General features: G+C 36.4%; 3 protein-coding genes across 3 annotated transcripts; 1 reads left to right on the plus strand and 2 right to left on the minus strand.

The window, feature by feature from the left end:
- The first annotated feature begins 6458 nt into the window (after positions 1 to 6458).
- LOC107947792 (40S ribosomal protein S10-1) lies at positions 6459 to 8158 on the plus strand. Its single transcript, XM_016882316.2, has 5 exons — positions 6459 to 6594; positions 6688 to 6736; positions 6836 to 7112; positions 7234 to 7363; positions 7797 to 8158. The coding sequence occupies exons 1-5, from the start codon at positions 6592 to 6594 to the stop codon at positions 7878 to 7880; spliced, it is 543 nt and encodes a 180-aa protein (XP_016737805.2). The 5' UTR covers positions 6459 to 6591; the 3' UTR covers positions 7881 to 8158.
- A 23-nt stretch (positions 8159 to 8181) lies between these two features.
- LOC121220341 (pentatricopeptide repeat-containing protein At4g21300) lies at positions 8182 to 10293 on the minus strand. Its single transcript, XM_041100030.1, has one exon. The coding sequence runs from the start codon at positions 10291 to 10293 to the stop codon at positions 8182 to 8184; it is 2112 nt and encodes a 703-aa protein (XP_040955964.1).
- A 552-nt stretch (positions 10294 to 10845) lies between these two features.
- Positions 10846 to 13919, minus strand: LOC107944565 (heat shock protein 83). Its single transcript, XM_016878378.2, has 4 exons — positions 13603 to 13919; positions 13083 to 13224; positions 12705 to 12985; positions 10846 to 12606 (listed from the first exon to the last, which is right to left on the minus strand). Exons 1-4 carry the CDS (start codon positions 13741 to 13743, stop codon positions 11056 to 11058), a joined length of 2115 nt encoding a protein of 704 aa, XP_016733867.2. The 5' UTR covers positions 13744 to 13919; the 3' UTR covers positions 10846 to 11055.
- Positions 13920 to 19761: the final 5842 nt, after the last annotated feature.

Consider the following 19761-nt stretch of genomic DNA (forward strand, 5'->3'; position numbering starts at 1 on the left):
AGAACCCTAACACATTATGCTTCAAAGTCCTCAAGGTTAAGTATTTCCCAAATGATTCTTTTATGAACTCCAACCTTGGAAACTGATTGTCGCTCATTTAGAGAGGCATTTGGAATGGAAAATCTATTATTATCCATTGCCTTAGAGGGCATATTGGTAATGGAAGATTGGTAAACTTACAGAATGATAATTGGCTTCTTATTGCATGTAAAATAACTAATGCAATTGTGCAAGTGTACACGTCATTCAAGTAATAAAGTGATAAGTAAGTATCATCTCCACAAGGATAAGAAATTGGTAAGAAATTGAGTATTTTATTATAATACTGTTAATTATACCAAAATATCATGAAATAATCTCAGAGTGAATAAGAAACTAGAATAATGAATTACTGAAATTAAATAATAAAGAACAAAGAAGTGATATGGTAAAAAAAATGATGTGGCAATTCACAGATAATATCAAGAGTATTTTTACTGTTGAATGAATAAGGTTGGAATTTTTCAGGAGAAATGTTCATATCAAGATAAAGCTAAGGCAAAATATCGTCTAATCTACTGCCCAGAGATTCACTACTGTGACTTGTCTCTTTCGATAGCTAGATCTTAAGCTAAAAATCTAAGTTCATGTATGTCTACAGAACTTGGGATTGATAATTGCTATGAACGTCCTCTCTGTACAACTTGCAACATCTATGTCTAGAGTGCTACGAATATTCTATTGAGTATTCACTTGCATCAAACGATTCAAGATCCAGTATTCTTAACATTTTCAGAATTAAAAACACCTAAGAACACAACATACATTCAACTATGTCTAGAGCTTGCATACATGTATTTAAAATAAGCATGAATAGAATGTAACAGTAATATAGATAATATCAAATCCTAGGCATTAAAGATGATAAAACATTCACCCAAACAATTCCAACCCAGAAAAGATTTAGTTCATGGGTGGAAAAGTAAACATCAAAATTGAATCATTCATCAACATTTCTCAATTAATTTCGAATCACAGAAAATTCAATCTAGAAAAATAAAGGAAGAACTGTAGGAAGTTAACTCAATCTAGAAAAATAAAGAAAGAACTACAGAAAGTTAACTCCACACTCTAACTTCTCTTTTATCTTCCGATTGTACATGAATTCAGGATAGATTTCTCTTCCCCTTCCTCACGTCTGTATTCTGCTCTCTTCTAAGTTGTTACTCTTTCTTTCTTTGGAATTTTCCAATAGAGTTTTTTTTTGTACAGAGAGAGAGAACTGTTGTCACTAGTCTCTTTCTCACGCTGATTCTTCTCTCCCCATTTTTATTCTTCTCTCTCCTTCTTTTATTGGGTAGATCTGTCCCACCTCAACACACATTTTTTATTCCTCTTTTTAGATTGGTTGAGAGTGACATGGATAGAGTGCTCAGTCATCTTCCTGGAATTGGCATGGCAATTTTGTTACCAATCAATCTTACCAATTGCCATGACAATGTTTCACTTCCCTTATTTTCTTTCTACATCCTCTTCATCCTCTTCTTCTACCTACACTTGTGTTCACACAGAACCACACATTTCCTCTCCAAGGGATAAAAGTAACAAATAATGGCCAATGTAGCACAATCCAAGCTTTGTTATGCAATGTTCTAAAATTATCCTAAAAGTGTAGATGTATTTACTTAATTTCAAACAATTAATTCCATCTAGAGGCCTAACATATAACTATTTTCAAGAGTTATCACTTCTATGTTCAAATGATATGACCATCACCTCATTTTGTCCCAATTTACCCCAAGATGCTACAATTAGTGTGCTGATGGAACCAAATGGATTGAATTTGTAACACCCCAATTCTGACAGGTTTTAAGTTTTGGCGAGTAGGCTGAGAGTAATTTGTGAGGCACAACCTATCCACCCAATTGTTATTTTATCATATAGACCAGGCGCATAGCAGATATTAGAATATTATGCAAGGATTGTTCTCAGAATGTATTAAGTAGTAAATAAGAAGAGATTGGTAAGAGTATTGAGAACCTTGTAGGTAGGGGTTATCGTCGAAGGTATTGTACGCCCAGTTTTTTGAGTTATTATGTTAGTTACGTCATAGATGATTTGGTTAGAAACTAATTAGATAGATGGATAGATGGACCAGAAACATAAAAATATTGGGTTTTCATAGTTGCAAACCATTTATAAAGGCAGATCAAAAAGTTGTGACACATGTCAAGTTCCAATAAAGGCTTAGGTTATATATGTATATTCTGGATAAAAAAATGAGGATTTTTTTCTTCTTCCTTCTTCAAGAAGTATTGATCTGAATCTTAAAGAACTTACAACATTTTTTCCTCCTTCAAATAGAAGATGTAGATCTGGATCTTTACTAGTAATTACTCCATGTCAAGGTAAGATTTATGACTCTGCATGTTTTGTTGTGAAAGGGTAAGTCTGTTAGATTTGGTAGATCAGTAAAATAAAGATATAAGGCCTTGCTTAAAGATTTCCAATGTTAGAAATTATGAGGAAAAGGGGTATATGAATAAATCTTGATAGATTTCCATGTTTTGTAGAAGTAGTAGTTGTTGATAGTGTGATGGAAGTCTGGATCTGGAGTTTTGAATTGCAGTAGATGAGAATCAAGTAAGTCCCTAAGTTAAATCTTGCATGTATGCTATTCATATGAGAAACTTCTGTGGAATTTGATCGGACTATGAAACCAAATCTAGATAATTATAATATGTTGATCATGCTATTGTATAAATGTTTACTGGGTTTTACATGTATAATTTATATGAACTTTGAAAAGTTTGAGTATATGATAAGTATCCTGATGTTGAAATATGGTTGTATGGGTAAATCTGGAATATATGCGATGAGTTGTGAAATAGCTTAGGTGCATTCAGTAAGTCTGTGTTTATTCACCACGGTGGAGTCTAAAGGGGTCCATCGGGACTAAATATATGATCTCTTATATGAACCACTAAAGGAAAAGTCCATGACCATGGTACCCTTTAAAGAAACCAAAGGATGGTGATTACCCAATAAGATTCTCTGTGTGTCCTAGGACGATGATGGGAAAACCTCACATAATGTGAGTTTAGGCAAATCCATATCGTAAACATGTTTAAAAATGAAAAGCCTTTATGGAAAAATCCGTAAGGAATGCTTTTGTGAAACACTTTTAATAACCACCCTTATGGCAAACTCTTGAGCGAATGGCCTTGTAGCGATAATCATGAAAGAAAAACCTTTGTGGCAAAATATAAAAGAAAATTCTTTGTGGCCAATCATGAAAGAAAATACTTTGTAGCGAAACATGAAAGAAAAATCGTTGTAACGAAATATGAAAGAAAAACTTTTGTGATGAATTATAAAGGGATAGCCTTTGTGGCGAACCTTGCAATGATAGCTTTTGCGGTGATAATTTGAGAGATAAACCCTTGTGGCGCACTTTGAAGGAACGACTTACATGGCAATTTCTGAAAATAGTGCCCTTGTGGCATATCATAGTAAGGCTTTCAACGGTGTACCGTAAAGGAATAATTCTTGTGACATATTCTATATTAAATTATTTTGGCACGTTCAATATGGTTCGCAAGTGTGATTAGAAAGATCAGTAAGGTACTGTGTCTCTATGGGTTATGGTAAAGTATCATACAAGACTATGATTCAATTGTGAATAATGAATTGAAAAAATATAGAGAGGTGATAGGTTTAACATAAAAAAATGTTTTTTGAGTAAGGATTCCAAATTTGATATTTGAATGAAGTATCTGCTATATGTGTACATGACTATTCATGAGTTGTGATAAAATGATGGCTTAGAGTTATGTATGCAAGAGTAACTGTGTTTCGGTTGTATGGAAATTTGGAAAGGAAATGGATAAAGATTTATGAAAGATCAAATTTAAGAATGTAAGTGATGTATAGAAGATGTTGATGGGTAAGTAATGATTTCAAAGTAAGGCATGTTAATCTATAGTGAATGAAGAATAAAATTTGAGAAAAGCATTCATCGGAGACAAGTTGAATGAAAAGAACAATAAGATTGTCATATAACGATTCACCAGTCATAATGAGCAATTATTGCACGGGTAAAAGATGTTTCTCTCACTAAGTTCTTATAAGCTTACATGAGTTTATACCTTTGTTTCAAGATTATACGCCAGGAGGAATGACGCCAAGACTACGCCAAAAGAAAGGGTGTATCGAGTTATTATGCATACAGAGCAAGTTTGGTGGCGTATTCAAAGTCTGAATTGTCACTGAGAATTCCATACTTGGGGTTTCTATAATAGATTAGGATTTCAATTCAAATATCGTTGTATTTTTTCGCGCAGCCGCAGCGGGATTTGAAAAAGGAATTGATCGTGATTTTGAGTCTGTTCTTTCCATGACTCCAATTACCATGTGTCGTAGTTGCATTTACTTCTTGTACATGCTTATGTATTTAAGTTAGAAGTTGTGTAATTAAGTAAGTCGTAATTGATTGTAATTCGTATAAGTAGACCAAGTTTTAGTTTGTATTTGTTTGATAATACCCAAGATCCGGATCCAGTTATTCAGATCGAGTTAAGGGTATTACAAAATTGGAATGAGAACTTGCTCAAATCAAAATTCTCTATTTTTGAAGCTATTATTATCCAAGAAATCCCTCTAAATGGCCAATATACAAGAGATAAAATTATTTGGCACTTTTCCAAGAACGATAAATATTTCATAAGAAGTGGATATCATTACTTACTTAAAAGGGAGACTAAACATGGGCCACAAACATGTGTATGAAAGTTTATTTGGAAAACAAAAGCAGCTTATAAGATAAAGATCTTCATTTGGAGGTTCTGTTGTAACATCTTACCCACGAGAATGAAAATCGGCTCTAGAATTGTGGGAGCTAATACATTGTGTGGTAGATGTAATTTTATCTATGAAGGCTCTGTTCATGCCCTTACAGAATGTGCATTTGCCTAGAAAGCTTTAGCACGATGTGGATTTTTTTTATGCTTCAACAAAAGAATCAATTTTCAACAGCTCGAATTGGATAAAGAAAGGTGCTTTTATGCTTGGTAAAGTTGATTTTGATAAACTTACCACTTTTTGATGGTTCCTATGGATTCCAATATCAAAATTGTTTCTCAATTCAATGCATACTTTAATGAACATAAAGAAGCCTAGAAAAGAATCGAGGTCAATCAACAAAAAGCCACGAGATGTTCTTGGAAAGCTCCAAGAAGCCATATCATCAACGCGAACTTTGACACCAAATTGAACACATCTCAAAAATGCGGAGGAGCTGGGATTGTCTTTCACGACCATGAGGCTTTGTCTCAGGATCTACTACTCTCAAATTATCCTATGTTAATTGCAAAGCTTTAGTTAAAGCTAAGTCTGCTTATATGGCTTTAGAAACTGATTAGGGCTGTCAACTATCATCTTTGAAGGTGACGCACTACACATCATCAAAGGGCTCAATAGTTCGGATAAGACTTCTCTAAGCTTAGATTGATCCTTGATAGTTGTAAAAAGCTTGTGTCTTCCTTTAACGTTTGTAAGGTTGCTTTTACTAGAAGGGATGGAAACAAAGTTACTAATTAGTCTTGGTTCACCCATTAACATGTACTAAAACCTTGATTACCCTTTATGTGTTCACCAACCTATCTTGACTGATGTTGTAAATTTATAAATAATTTTCTCTTTCTTAACTTAAAAAAAAAAAACTATCAAGTTATTTATGTGACACTATTTTCTTTAAATCACATGAAAATTGATAATATGGAATTTTATTAAACTAAAAAATAAAATAATAAATTTTAATGATTTGCATATAAATTTAAATTATTTTGCTTTTCGGAGAAATTATTTAAATTATTTTCACATAAATTTGAACTATTTTCCCCATTATGTTTAAATAATAAAAATGTGTATGTTTTTATTCTACGTGGAAATAATTTAAATTTATTCATTTATGTTTTAGTTTAATAAACTTATCACATTAGCAAGTTCCATGTAACATAATAAAAAGTAATGCTATATAAGTAGTAGTAGAACGTGAAAATTGAGTCAAAATTAAAATTTCATATACACAGTTACACTAAATTAAAATCTAAGTATGATATTATATATTAGATTAAAATTTATATATAAATTTGAGATTTATTCTAAATAACAAATATTATTATAAGAATGTTTTTATCTTTATATATCTTTATATAAATTTTAAATAAATACTCACCTTTGATGATGAGACTCAACCATATCATTTCAATCTCAATTTTTTAATGACATTATAGGTATTTCGTATCTAATTTTTACATAATTTTTTATGGACATTATGGGTGTGTCATGATCTGATTATATCATCATTATCATACATAAGGCTAGATCATAGTGGTGGTTCTGCAACATTGAGCCCAAATTCCAATTTTAGGCCTGATAATAAAAGATAATTAATAGCCCAAAATAAAACCCAACGCCGAAAAATTAATATAATAAAGAAGGAAAATAGCTACACTAGGGTTTTTTCTGTTGTTATGCAATAAAGCAAAAGGAAAATCTCCATTTTAGCAGACTATCTTCGCCGCCTCCTCTTCCTCCTATCTCATAGCAGCCATGGTACTTTCTCTCGCTTTCTACTTCTTTCCTTTGCTTTCCTAGAAAATGTTTACAAGATAATGTCTTTAATACGTTTGTTTTGTTGCTTCCTAGATCATTCCAGAGAAGAACCGCCGCGAGATCTCCAAGTACCTCTTTCAAGGTAACCAAATAAAAAAATAATTCTCATATCGATTTCGAGTTTTGCATTACATTTGGATATTTGGATTTAAAATCTGGGTTTTTATGTTTTGTTTTCTAGAGGGTGTTTGCTATGCAAAGAAAGATTACAACTTGGCGAAGCACCCAGAAATCGATGTTCCCAATCTTCAAGTCATAAAGCTGATGCAAAGCTTCAAGTCAAAAGAATACGTGCGTGAAACTTTTGCATGGATGCATTATTACTGGTACCTTACCAATGATGGCATTGAGTTCCTTAGGACATATCTGAATCTTCCTTCTGAGATTGTTCCCGCTACTTTGAAGAAACAAGCTAAGCCTGCTGGTCGTCCCATGGGCCCTCCTGGTGACCGCCCACGGTAATAGTTTTGGAGTTCTTTGCTCTTTTATTTAATAAAAAAGTTAGGCTTTTCTTTTCCATATAGAATTTGATGAAAATTTCTTTCTTTGTAATTATGGGTTTTGATGGTTATGAATCAGTGGTCCTCCTCGCTTTGGTGACGGTGAGAGGAGATTTGGTGATAGAGATGGCTACCGTGGAGGTCCAAGAGGAGGAGGTGATTTTGGTGACAAGGGAGGAGCTCCGGCTGACTATCAGCCTTCATTCAGGGTAATGTTGCTTTTATAAATTTTTAACTTTTTACGTATGAATAGCTGATGGTCAAATGCATGTTAAGTGTTGGATTGTACATTATGATTTGTGGTGTGTATCTTAGTTATCTGAGTTTCTTTGTCCATTTTGGAACCTTTTTTTTTTTTTGCCTCTGCTGAACCCTATTGATCTCAAATTTGATCAAAAGTACGCATAGTCATGGTTAGTTGTGATTGCTTGTTGGTGGCTTAAGATTAGTTTCATTGTGATGTAAATGTTACTTTTGTGGCTGCTCTTGGAAGATTTGTGCCTGTTAGATGCTAGTTATTTCACTTTGAAGGATGAAATGTTTATATGATTGCTTGAAAACATGTGTACCCATTGATGATTGATGAGGTTATGTTTCTAATAATAGAAAGGCTGATATAATTTCTTACATGTGAACTTGCAGGGCCCTGGAACAAGGCCTGCCTTTGGTCGAGGAGGTGGTGGTTATGGTGGTGCTGGACCTGCAGGCAGTGCAGGTCTTCCTTGAGACGATGGTTTTTCATGACAGATAGTTTTGTCAGTCTAGGTGGTTGTTGAAGTTGATAGAAGTTTGTGTTATGCTTTTCAATTTAGTTGTTTGATGCTTATAAAATATTGCTACTCTTTGGTTCATCCGAATGGACTTTAGGACCAATGTTTTCTTTGCTATTTGATCATACACATTTTGTGGTGTTTGTTGCACTGTAGTACTGAAATTTTCATTCAAGCTTGTAACATTGTGGAATCCTGCTCTCTTCAAACATATAATTCTACATTTTTCATGAATGCTGCTGTTCAACCGCATACAATTAATTTATAACGCATTCTTTTACATGTTTCATGATTCCATTTACAGCAGCATAGATAGATTTACTCTCTAGGTGTCTTGTATCATTTACCATGAACTTGAACATCACTCCTTCTACCTCAACAGTGCTCCATCCGCCATCCTTTTTCATACCTTGTCTAAGCTGAGCCCTAACCTTGACAACATCTTCCCACTGGCCCCTGCTAGCATGAATGTTTGATAATGCTACCCTCCAAACTATGCCTTCGGGATCCTGGATAGACAGCTTCTCTGTTACTCTTTCAGCTATGCAGATATTTCCATGGAACCCACATGCACCCAGTAAAGCATACCATACATCATTGCTTGGTGTAATAGGCATTTCCTTTATAAAGGCTTCTGCTTCCTCAAGTTTTCCTGATCTCCCTAACAGATCCACCATGCAAACAAAATGTTCCATACTTGGTTCCACTCCCCACTCTTTCTGCATGTGATTGAAGATTTCGTAGCCTTCTTCAACCAGTCCTGTATGGGAGCATGCAGAAAGGATGTTGGTGAAGGTGATAGCGTTAGGCTTGTATGGACTGGATGTATTCAGTTTGGAGAAAGCCTGTAGAGCAAGCCTCCCATTCCCATTGATTCCGTATGCAGCAATTAATGTATTCCATGAACTTGGATCTTTTGCGGGCATTTCCTTGAAGATTTTCTCTGCTAAACTCAACCTGCCTGATCTTGCATACATGTCTACCAAAGCATTTTGAATGAAGATATCAGAGATTAATCCAGCTTTTGTTATGTAACCATGAATAACTTGCCCTGGCATGAGTGATGACAAGTTTGAACAAGCTTGAATGGATGCCAATGTGCTGATGAAATCTGGACGCATCTCTCCTCTACCGTTGCAGTGAATATGTTTAAGTAGCTCTAAGGCTTCATGGAATTCACCATTTTTGATGAGACACGTGATCAATGAATTCCAGGAAACAATGTCTCTCTCATTCATCCTTGCAAAGACTCGAATGGCTGAATCGTTTTGCTCATTTTCTGCATACATGTCGATCAGGGAATTTTCTACAACACAAGAAGAAAATCTATGCTTGATTAGGTAACCATGGAGTTCTTTCCCCAGCTTCAAATTATTGGAATGACCACAAAACTGCAGGAGAGTAGCCATTGTCGCCGGGTTAAGATAGTGTTCTTCACCATAAAAACAATATCCTGAAAAAAGTTGTATTCCTTCTCTGATGTACCCGTTAGTTAAGTACATCTCAGCCATAGAATTCAATACAAGTTCCTGTCGACACCACCCCAGTTTTGAAACCAATCCATGAACCCATTGTAATATCTGCAGTCGTCCAATGAAGGAACATGCATGTATAATGCTCAAAATTGTCACCTCATTCGGTATAACACCATCTTCTTGCATCCTGAAGAATGCTAGAAGCGCTTCTTGCATGAATCCATGTAGCACAGAACCTGAAATAACACAAGTCCAAGAAACAACATCCCTGGAACTAAATCTCTCAAGGAGCTTAATTGCATCTTCTAAAATACCAGATTTTGCATACGCACTAATCAAAGAGTTCTGCAGAAAGTTATCTTCGAGAAATCCACTCTTGACTATGTAACCGTGTAAAATACAGATGAAACTAGGATTGAAATGTTGTGCAGCAGCTTGTAAAGCAGCAGCTAGCGTGAATTCGTTGGGGTACTCATTCTCCAGCATCTGAACAAAAGTGGAAACCCCTTCGTCAGGCAACCCGTTGTGGCAGTAACCTGAAATCATCGATGTCCATGATGCCACGGTTCTCTCAGGCATATTATCAAACAGATTTTTGGCTTCTTCAATACATCCACATTTCGCGTACATTTGCAGAAGAGAGTTGTCAACAAAGACATTTGTTTGCAACCTAGACTTCAGTACTACGGCGTGAATGCAAGAACCCAATTCTAAATTCCTGGAACCAGTGCATGATCTTAATAATTGGACTGTTGAAACAGAGTCAAGAGCTAAAAGCTGATATGAGAAGTTATGGTTTGATAATGAATTTCGCAATCGATAAGGGCTGTCATCCTTAGTTTTCTTTCCTTGCTTAGGAAATTGGAGAATAGGCAAGCTCTGCACAGTGATCATCTGAAACAGCCAAGAATTTTACAACCAATGGCCAGAGAACGATTCTTATTTCAGTTCATACCTGATGAATAGACCTGTATATCCCGCCCGAAATTTAAAATTTATACCACTCCAAAATTAAAATTTAAGCAAAAACATTAAATTTTAAAAATAAATTTAAACAAAAATATTAAATCCATTTAAAACATGAATTGAAGATGAGTTTAAACATTCAAACCTTAAGCCCGATTTAACCTGATCCGTTTTTTAAGTTTATAATATAATATGATATATTTTTTATATATTATTTAATTTAAAACACATAAAAAATTAAGTTAAGATAATATATAAAAAGTTTTCAATAAATAAAAAATATTAAAATATTAAATATTAAAATAAATCATATAAATATTTTGTAAAAAATTAAAAAATTATATAAATAGCATAAAATAATTTAGTTTATTTTTTACAAATATAAATAAATTTAGACAAAATTCTAAACTCGAATCAAGTTTAAATAAAAATAAGAATCGAGAGGTCTGATGTCACTTGTCTAATGGTAAGAAAAAAAGGAAGCCAAACATAACTTCGTATTGGAAATTGAGATTTTGCATGTATATACCCACCAATACAAAACTAGCTAGTAACATTACCAAGGTAACACGGTAAGTGGCGACAAGACAAACCCCCCACAATGACCACCGATAAACTTACACTCCAAACATAAAACTATTGGACACGCATATTTACCGACTATATATGTTTTTTTTTGCATTTAACTACTCAATCGACCTCTTCCATCTTGCTTTCCTCGTTGGTCTCTTCCTCCAAAGATGGCATGTCAACGTCGTCAACAGCAGTTTCATCCTCATCAATGCTCAAACCCAACTTCAACATTCTGTGAATTCTTCCTGCAAATGTGTTGGGATCATCCAGGCTGAATCCAGAAGTCAAAAGAGCAGTCTCGTATAGTAGAAGTACCAAGTCCTTGACTGATTTGTCATTTTTGTCAACTTCTGCTCTCTTCCTTAGCTCCTCCATTATGCCATTGTCTGGGTTGATTTCCATTGTTTTCTTGCTCGACATGTAAGCGCTCATGCTGTTATCTCTCAGAGCCTGGGCTTTCATGATCCTCTCCATATTGGCCGTCCATCCGTATTCTCCTGTGACCAAGCAGCAGGGAGAGTCAACAATCCTATCAGACACAACCACCTTCTCAACCTTGTCTCCTAGAATCTCTTTAATCGTCTTACAAAGGTTCTCAAACGACTTCTTCTTCTCTTCTCTTTTCTTCTTCTCATCTTCCGACTCCTCATCGAGCTTTAGCCCTTCTTTAGTTGCGGAGACCAGTTTCTTTCCGTCGTACTCCTTCAATTGCCCGACAGCATACTCGTCAATAGCATCGACCATGAACAGCACTTCGTACCCTTTTTTCTTGAGTCTCTCAAGGAAAGGTGAGTTCTCAACTGCTTTCTTGCTTTCACCAGTAATGTAGTAGATATCTTTCTGACCTTCCTTCATCCTAGTAACGTAGTCCTTTAAGCTGGTTATCTCGTCACCACTCTTCGTAGAATAGTACCTTAGCAAGTCAGCAAGCTTGGCCCTGTTTTGGCTATCTTCATGAATACCCAGCTTGATGTTCTTGGAGAAAGCGTCGTAGAACTTCTTGTAGTCATCTTTGTTTTCAGCAATCTCAAAGAACATTTCAATGCATTTCTTCACCAGATTCTTTCGAATGACTTTAAGAATCTTGTTCTGCTGCAGCATTTCACGGGAGATATTCAAAGGAAGATCATCAGAATCCACAACGCCTTTGACAAAAGACAGGTATTCAGGAATGAGTTCTTCACAGTTGTCCATGATAAACACCCTCCTAACGTAGAGCTTAATATTGTTCAACTTCTTCCTTGTGTCAAAAAGATCAAACGGGGCTCTCCTAGGTACAAAGAGGATAGCCTTAAACTCTAGCTGTCCCTCGACAGAAAAGTGCTTCACGGCAAGGTGGTCCTCCCAATCGTTTGTGATACTTTTATAGAACGAGGCATATTCCTCCTTTGTAATCTCCTCCGGCTTTCTCAACCAAATTGGTTTCTGCTTGTTAATAAGTTGCCACTCATGGCTCACCTCCTTAACCTTCTTCTTCTTCGACTTCTTTTCTTTGTCCTCGTCTACCTCCTCCACATCCCCTTCCTCTTCCTTCTTCGTCTCCTCATCTTCATCATCACTGACCTCCTTCTCAATTGTCTTCTCAGTCCATAGGTAAATTGGATAGCTGATAAAGTCCGAATGCTTCTTCACAAGATCCTTTATCCTCCTCTCCTCCAAGTACTCCAACTAGAATATATAAACAAAAAAATAAGACATCAATAACAAGAATCATATGCACAGAATTATTAAATGTACCACCAAATTGGCAACAAATTATAACTCACCTGATCTTCTTTAAGGAAGAGGGTAATCTTAGTGCCTCTACCGAGAGGTTCACCACCCAAATCCCGGGTGACAGTAAAAGACCCACCAGCCTGAGACTCCCAAATATATTGCTCATCATCATTGTGCTTTGTTGTGACAATCACCTTCTCTGCTACCAGGTAAGCCGAGTAAAACCCTACCCCAAACTGACCAATCATGCTGACATCAGCTCCCGCCTGCAATGCCTCCATGAACTCCTTTGTTCCAGACCTTGCAATTGTCCCCAAATTATTCACCAAATCTGAACAAAAATACCAAGTTACAATCCCAAATTCGAATAGGTGAAAATTAACTTCTACTTTCTAATTGAAAAGATTGTTAACTAATTAAGTACGTACCCGCTTTGGTCATGCCAACACCACTATCGACAATAGAGAGAGTTTTATTTGCTTTATCAGGTATGATTCTGATAAAGAGTTCCGGCTGAGCATCAAGCTTGCTCTTGTCTGTTAAGCCCTCAAATCTAATCTTATCCAATGCCTATGAGAAACCAAAACCAAAAGCATTTCATACTCTAAATCAAACATATCAATCCCTCTGGAAAAAAGCAAACAAGAGAAAATAACAAATCGTTCTTTCTTGGTAGCCAAAAAAGACGGGAAAAAGAAGAAAGCTTTTGTTCAACATCTACAAATAACTATGATACAAATATTTCCATTTTCTCCATATCCAGATTTGGAGTAAAGAAAATAACCAAACAAGAAATGGTAATACGTAAGAAACAATTTAGCTAAAAGCTGCGATAAAAACAGGCAAATCCAAAGAAAACATTATGTTCCTCTGTTTTATTCTCTCAGAGCAAAGAAACAGAAACAGGAAAGTAGAAACAATTAGGAGACATTAAGGACATGGACGTACATCAGAAGCATTGCTGATGAGCTCACGAAGGAAGATCTCTTTGTTACTGTAGAAAGTGTTGATGATCAAGCTCAAGAGCTGGTTGATCTCCGCCTGGAATGCGAAGGTCTCCGACTCTGATCCCATATGCACGTCCGCCATCACTTTCAGATCAAACGATCGGGAAATTAAGGAGAATAAATGGAGCGCACGATTTAAGATGACACTGGGAAATTTCTTTCTGAATTTCGCTTTGGATTTTCTCTTGAAAGAATGACAGTAAGAGATGAAATATATATGATGAGAGAGGGTCACCGGAAGGTCTTGGAATTTGGTTTCGCGCGGGTTCTAGACTTTTCTTTTTGATTTTGTTATACTCGTCTTTTCCCATTTTGTCCTTAAACCGCCCTTCTCCTCTTCGTTCCAGGATTTGGTTCGGATGGTAAATTGCCGCCGACGCCGTTTTACATAACTGAGATAAGGCCCAATCATAGCGTTTTTAGCATCTATATATATATATCTGATCTTTGGGTTTAGTAACTTACTGGGCTTTCGAGAAAATCACTTTGGGTTTTTCATGATCGACCATTTTGATTCCGGATGAATTTTTTTCCAGTTTTTGCTAATCTAATTCATTTTTTTATTTTACTAATGAAATATTATTAAATCCAATATTTCATCATTTTATACATGTGATAAGCAGAATAAATCACCGTAATATCCAAATTAAAAGATGCTTTATTACGTTTTTTTATTAAAATGAATATATGCTTTAATTATTGTTATTTTTAATGAAATATTTTAATTTTAAATAATTAATATAAGTAATCAATTATCAAAATATGAGTAAAATACAATATGTATTCTAAAATTTGCATTTCTATACTTCAAAAAATAAACATGTTATAATTGATTAAGTCTTAACTCAATTGGTATTGACATTATTGTCATTGTAAGAGAATGTGAGTTTTAACGTGTTGAAACACTTTTATCCTCTTATTTAAACATTGAGGATTTATCATAAACGTCGAGTAATATTCAAACGTTGAGGATTTATCATAAACGTCGGTATTCTTCCTGCACAAAGCACTTCCAAACATCTTTAGCAATCGGGCAATCCCTAAAGACATGCAAAATATCTTCTGTCTCATGTTGGTAGACTCAGCATGATATATTTTGTCCAAAACCCCTACGTACACGTTCCAGATTAGTAAGCAATCACTGTTTACAAACGAGCCATAAGAAGAAACGTACTTGATGCAGTCCCTAGTACTTCCAAACGACTCACCATCTAGCATCTTGCACATTCCATGTTCTTCTTTTAACATTCGATATGCATTCTTAACTGAAAAAGCCTTGATTCATAGTATGTACCTAGAAGATTTTATCTGGGCCAGCAAGTGGATACGGAGGAGGAATGTTTGCAATATTTTTAACAATTTCTTCTGGCAGATGTTCGTTAAAAGCCTTAAGATTCCATGCTCCATCGTCTGTTACCATATCTTTGAGAGAGTAATCTGTGATTGGCCTGTCAATGGGAGGTATGTATGCTTTTAACGATCCTACTTTAGGGATCCAAGAATCCTCCCAACAGCGGACTGAGATTCCTGTTCCAATTGACCAACACATATTCTCTTTTAGCAAGGGCTATACCTTTGCAATCCCTTTCCAAATGGCTGAACAATTCCCTCGCACAATGCTATTAGGGATCCTCTCTTTCACTCTATATTTTGAGCGCAACATAATAACCCATAGGGCTTATTTTTTGGAGACGAGATTAAACCCTAATTTTAGAAGGAATGAAGCATTTTGGTCTTCTAAATGTCAAAGGCCCAAGTCACCACATACTCAAGGTTGGCATATAGAATTCTAATCGACCGACGCTACTTTCTTTTTCCACGAATTAGACCCTCATATAGATTGCCTTGCCAATCGCTCTATCTCCTTACAAACCCTTTTCGAAATTCGCATGAACTGCATAAAATAGTTCAGAATAGAGAGAAGGATTGATTGAGCTAATGTAAATCTGTCTTCCATAAACAACTACTTTGCATCCCAATTACATAATTTAGCTCTGACTTTCTCGATCGCAAACCCTAAGGTAGAGTTTGTAACCCTTTTGTGTAGAAGCGAAACTTCTAGGTATGATCCTAACTCTTGAACCTGTTGAAAGCCTAGAAGCCCGCTTAATCGATTTCTTAAAGTGTCATCAACCCCTCTAGAGAATAACATATTAGTTTTTTGTGCATTTATACCGTGTCTTGAAATGCTACAGAAACGGTCCAAAATATCCTTTAGCAACAAGCCATGTTTTATATCTGCTTTTGAAAAGATTGCCAAATCATCTACAAAGAATAAATGTGATAAAGTTGGCCATGTTCTAGTTAGCTTAATAAGGCTCCATTCATCAGAGATTTCAACTGCTTTGATACTGTGCCCTAGCCGTTCCATACATAAAACAAATAAGTAAGGTGATAGAGGACATCGTTAACGCACTCCTCTTGCAGGTTTAAATTTTGTTGTGGGAACTCCGTTCCATAAAACTTGCATAGTGGACGTTGAAATGGCAGACATGATTAACTTTCGTAAAAAATATGGTATTTCTACTACTTGGATAGAGCTATCTATGAAACACCATCTAACTCTATTTTACGCTTTTTCTAAGTCAATTTTAATAGTCATTCATTTCTTGTTTTTCCCTCGCATGGAATGAATCACCTCTTTTGCAATGATGATATTGTCAGATATATTTCATCCTGTAATGAACCCAACCTGCTTTTGTGCAATTATCTTAGGGAATACTACTTTGAAACTATTTTCTATAACTTTTATAATCAGTTTATAGGGTTCAGAATAAAGACTAATGGGTCGAAATTGCGAGATCTCCTCAGGTTGGGCAATCTTTGGAATAAGAACAATGAATGTGTTATTTAAATCTTGATCAATAGGCCTACCTTTAAAAACTTCTTTAAGCCATTCACAAATTGTACCCCTAATGCTATCCCATTGATTCTGGAATAAGACCACATGATATCCAGCACTTTTAGGTGCTTTTAATGGTGTCATATCAAAAAGTGTCTTTTTAATTTCATCATTTGAGACTTTTCTCCCTAGAAATTCAATGTCATTCTACTCCAATTGGGGAAAGCGGCTAGGAGGTAACTCCCCCGTCTTACTTAGCAGCTCCCCATATAGTTTTTGAAAATAGCCTAATGCTTCAGATTGAATTTCATTTGGATCATACAACCACTCACTATTCCTACTACGTAGGGCATTAATGCGATTAACTTTCCTTCTATACATTGTACGACTATGGAAAAACTATGTTCCTATCTTCTAACTTAAGCCAATCACACTTTGGTTTTTACTTCCATAGTAACTCTTCATGATTTAGCACCTTTTCAAGTTCCTCTCTCATATCCATATCCCTTTTTAATAACGTGTTTGAACTTGACCTTTTTATTTCCTTCTGAATTTGACTCAAAGATTGTACTGATTTCCATTTGTGAACTCCAATATGCCCATACACATTCTTATTCCATTATTTGAGGCCCATAGTGAGTTTACCTAAAGTGCCAGACATGTCTCCACAATAGTTCTACAAATCTTTTATGATGTTTGAAAACCTTTGATGCTAGGTGCATTCGACCAGAAAGTGGAAAAGACATCCTTTTAGTAAGTTAATCTCTAAACAGAGGTTAGTAAAAAGAGGTCAATGGCCTGACTTGATTCTTACAAGATGTGTTACGAGACACCTTGGAAAAGTTTGAATCCAAGCCAAATTCCCCAAAGCTCGAACTAGTCTTTCAAATGTCCCACCTTTCTGCCAGGTAAACGACGGCCCTCTAACCCCCAGGTCTTGTAGCCCATTGGACTAAAAAAATTCTCCAAAATAAGGGCAACGTCTCTCAACAATATTGCCTGCCTTTTTGTCACTCTTGGAAAGGATAGCATTAAAGTCCCCTACTGCCATCCAAGAGTAGAAGTATTAGAGATGGTTTTTTTTAATTCTTCTCACAGCAATCGTCTTCTAGTTTTATTCGAACTTCCATAGACAAAAGCAATCATAACAACTTGTATAGGAGTCCCTATAAATACCCTTGTCAAAATAAACTGAGGGTGATTTTTAACAATTTCAAGATGGGCCGTATTCTTCCAACTTATCCAGATTCCACCTGAAAATCCTCGTGCTTCAACCCAATGCGAATTTTGGAATCCTAACTTTGCAATTATCTCATATGTTCTACCACCACTGACTTTTGTTTCTAGCAAGCTAACGACATCGGGCTTGTAATCCATACTTTACACTTTAAAAAGGTGTAGAAACTTTGCACTTGCGGTCTCTTAATAGTTCCAAGTGAGTAAAGATGAATTGACATTCATTATTAAAAAAATAATCCTGTAAGTAGTTCACTCTCTTGAACATCTGGGCTTACACCCACTTCCTTAGATACCTCAGTTACCAAACCTTATTGGAACTGACTTTGTAAAAGTTCAAGAATGCTACTTACTGGCTCAGCCAAGGGGACTCTTGGGGAAGAGGCTTTGAAAGGACTGCCCTTGTCCCTAATAATTTTATTAAGCTTCTTGCCCTGCCTATTCCCACTAGACTTACCCCGTCCAGCGCGTAAAATTCCTTGCACTGCGTGATGACCCACGACCCCAAGCCTACCTACGGGTGAACCCATCGAAGAATCGAGGCGAATATTTCCCTTAAATGCCACCACTGAACACTGACTCGAATCCAATATGCCTTTCATTATGAACATCATCACCTCCTGCAATTTATCAGGTCTCGATTGCTGACTAGAATGAGAGCTAGCTTCCATCACGACCCCTGTAAGGCGTTTTTCTTTTGTCGCCTCTTCTCCCTTCTCCTCAAAAAGCACTGTACTTCGTGCATGCTCCTCTCGGTTCGATCTTATTTGCTCCACAACATCAGACTCCAACGAACTAGGAAAGATTCTTTCTTCCGTCAAGGCGTCGCCGCCGTGTACCAGGTAGGTCTCCCCTTTCCCTCTAACCCTAACTGCTAACATGTTTGGGCCTTCTTTTACCGGACTGGTCCTCTCCAACCACCTTTACCAATCCCCTCTTTAGGTCTTTCTTCGGGGCCTATCTCCTCAACGAGCTTGTGTTGATCCAACCCCATAACTAGAAGACTCTTTCCATTCAGTCCACATTGCCCCAGGCTTAGGTTGGATGCACCCACTTCTTCCCCTATATCCAACTCAACAAGGCTCGCTCATCTGTTGCCCATAGCAATTCCTAACCCCCTAGCTTCAATAGACCTGCTTCGACCCAATTCTCTATGCTATGGGCTACTCACAATATTCCCTTGCTAACCCAGACCTATATGTGACGGTTCTGCCTCTTTCATTACATGTGAAACATCTGGGCCTATCTTTCTTTGGCCCGTTTCGATCCCTAGTCCAGACCCTTGTTCTTGGATACCCTCATCTTCAGCTAGGGTTTCCAAAGCATGAAACCTTGAATTATTTGTTGGTCTAGAGTCCTGACTGCCACTTCTCTTGGTCGTCCTTGGTGGTCGTCTACCTCTCCTTTCCACTAGTATCCAAGGGCCATAACCATCTGAATTCTTTGGTAAGTCATCCGTGTTTGAAGTTGTGTTTCTTGTTTGTTCTCCTTCTCCATGTGTGACACTTTCCTCAGATTCTTTTGGTTCATTCATTCTTTTAGGACAAATTTCTTTTATGTGGCCATAATGGCCACAAGAAAAACAAATGGTGGGTAGGTACTCGTATTCAACTCTCTGCAGTGCTTCGTTGACCAAAACTTGAGAGATCAATACTTTCTCCAGATTTACTTATACCGCCATCCTTGCGAACCGTCCCCTAACCCCATTATCCATATTAAAATCAAGTTTTGCTACTTTCCCTACTAATCTTCCTATTTCCCACAGGATTCTCCGTTTGTACATATGCATGGCAATCTAGGAAGCCGAATCCATGCCATGACCATATGGGGGTAAGGTTGTGCTATGTTAAAATCCATGGACCAAGGTTGTAAGGTTAGGTACTTCCCATAAACAATCCAAGGTCCTTGACATAGGACCTTCTTAAAGTCCTCCGGGCTTTGAAATTTAGCTAAGAAATAACCATTTTCAACATCCATTAAGCAAAACGGTTGAGACGATTTCCACAAAGAACGAGCTTTATT

This window comes from Gossypium hirsutum, chromosome D08, assembly GCF_007990345.1.
Source record: "Gossypium hirsutum isolate 1008001.06 chromosome D08, Gossypium_hirsutum_v2.1, whole genome shotgun sequence".
Taxonomy (NCBI): Eukaryota; Viridiplantae; Streptophyta; class Magnoliopsida; order Malvales; family Malvaceae; genus Gossypium; species Gossypium hirsutum.

Coding starts and splice junctions, on each gene's coding strand:
- LOC107944565 (XM_016878378.2), bottom strand. CDS start 13,743: ATGGCGGACGTGCATATGGGATCAGAGTCGGAGACCTTCGCATTCCAG. Junction 13,225..13,602: donor TCATCAGCAATGCTTCTGAT/GTACGTCCATGT, acceptor GGTTTCTCATAG/GCATTGGATAAGATTAGATT. Junction 12,607..12,704: donor TCTTCCTTAAAGAAGATCAG/GTGAGTTATAAT, acceptor TATATATTCTAG/TTGGAGTACTTGGAGGAGAG.
- LOC107947792 (XM_016882316.2), top strand. Junction 7,113..7,233: donor CCTCCTGGTGACCGCCCACG/GTAATAGTTTTG, acceptor GTTATGAATCAG/TGGTCCTCCTCGCTTTGGTG. Junction 7,364..7,796: donor ACTATCAGCCTTCATTCAGG/GTAATGTTGCTT, acceptor GTGAACTTGCAG/GGCCCTGGAACAAGGCCTGC.
- LOC121220341 (XM_041100030.1), bottom strand. CDS start 10,293: ATGATCACTGTGCAGAGCTTGCCTATTCTCCAATTTCCTAAGCAAGGA.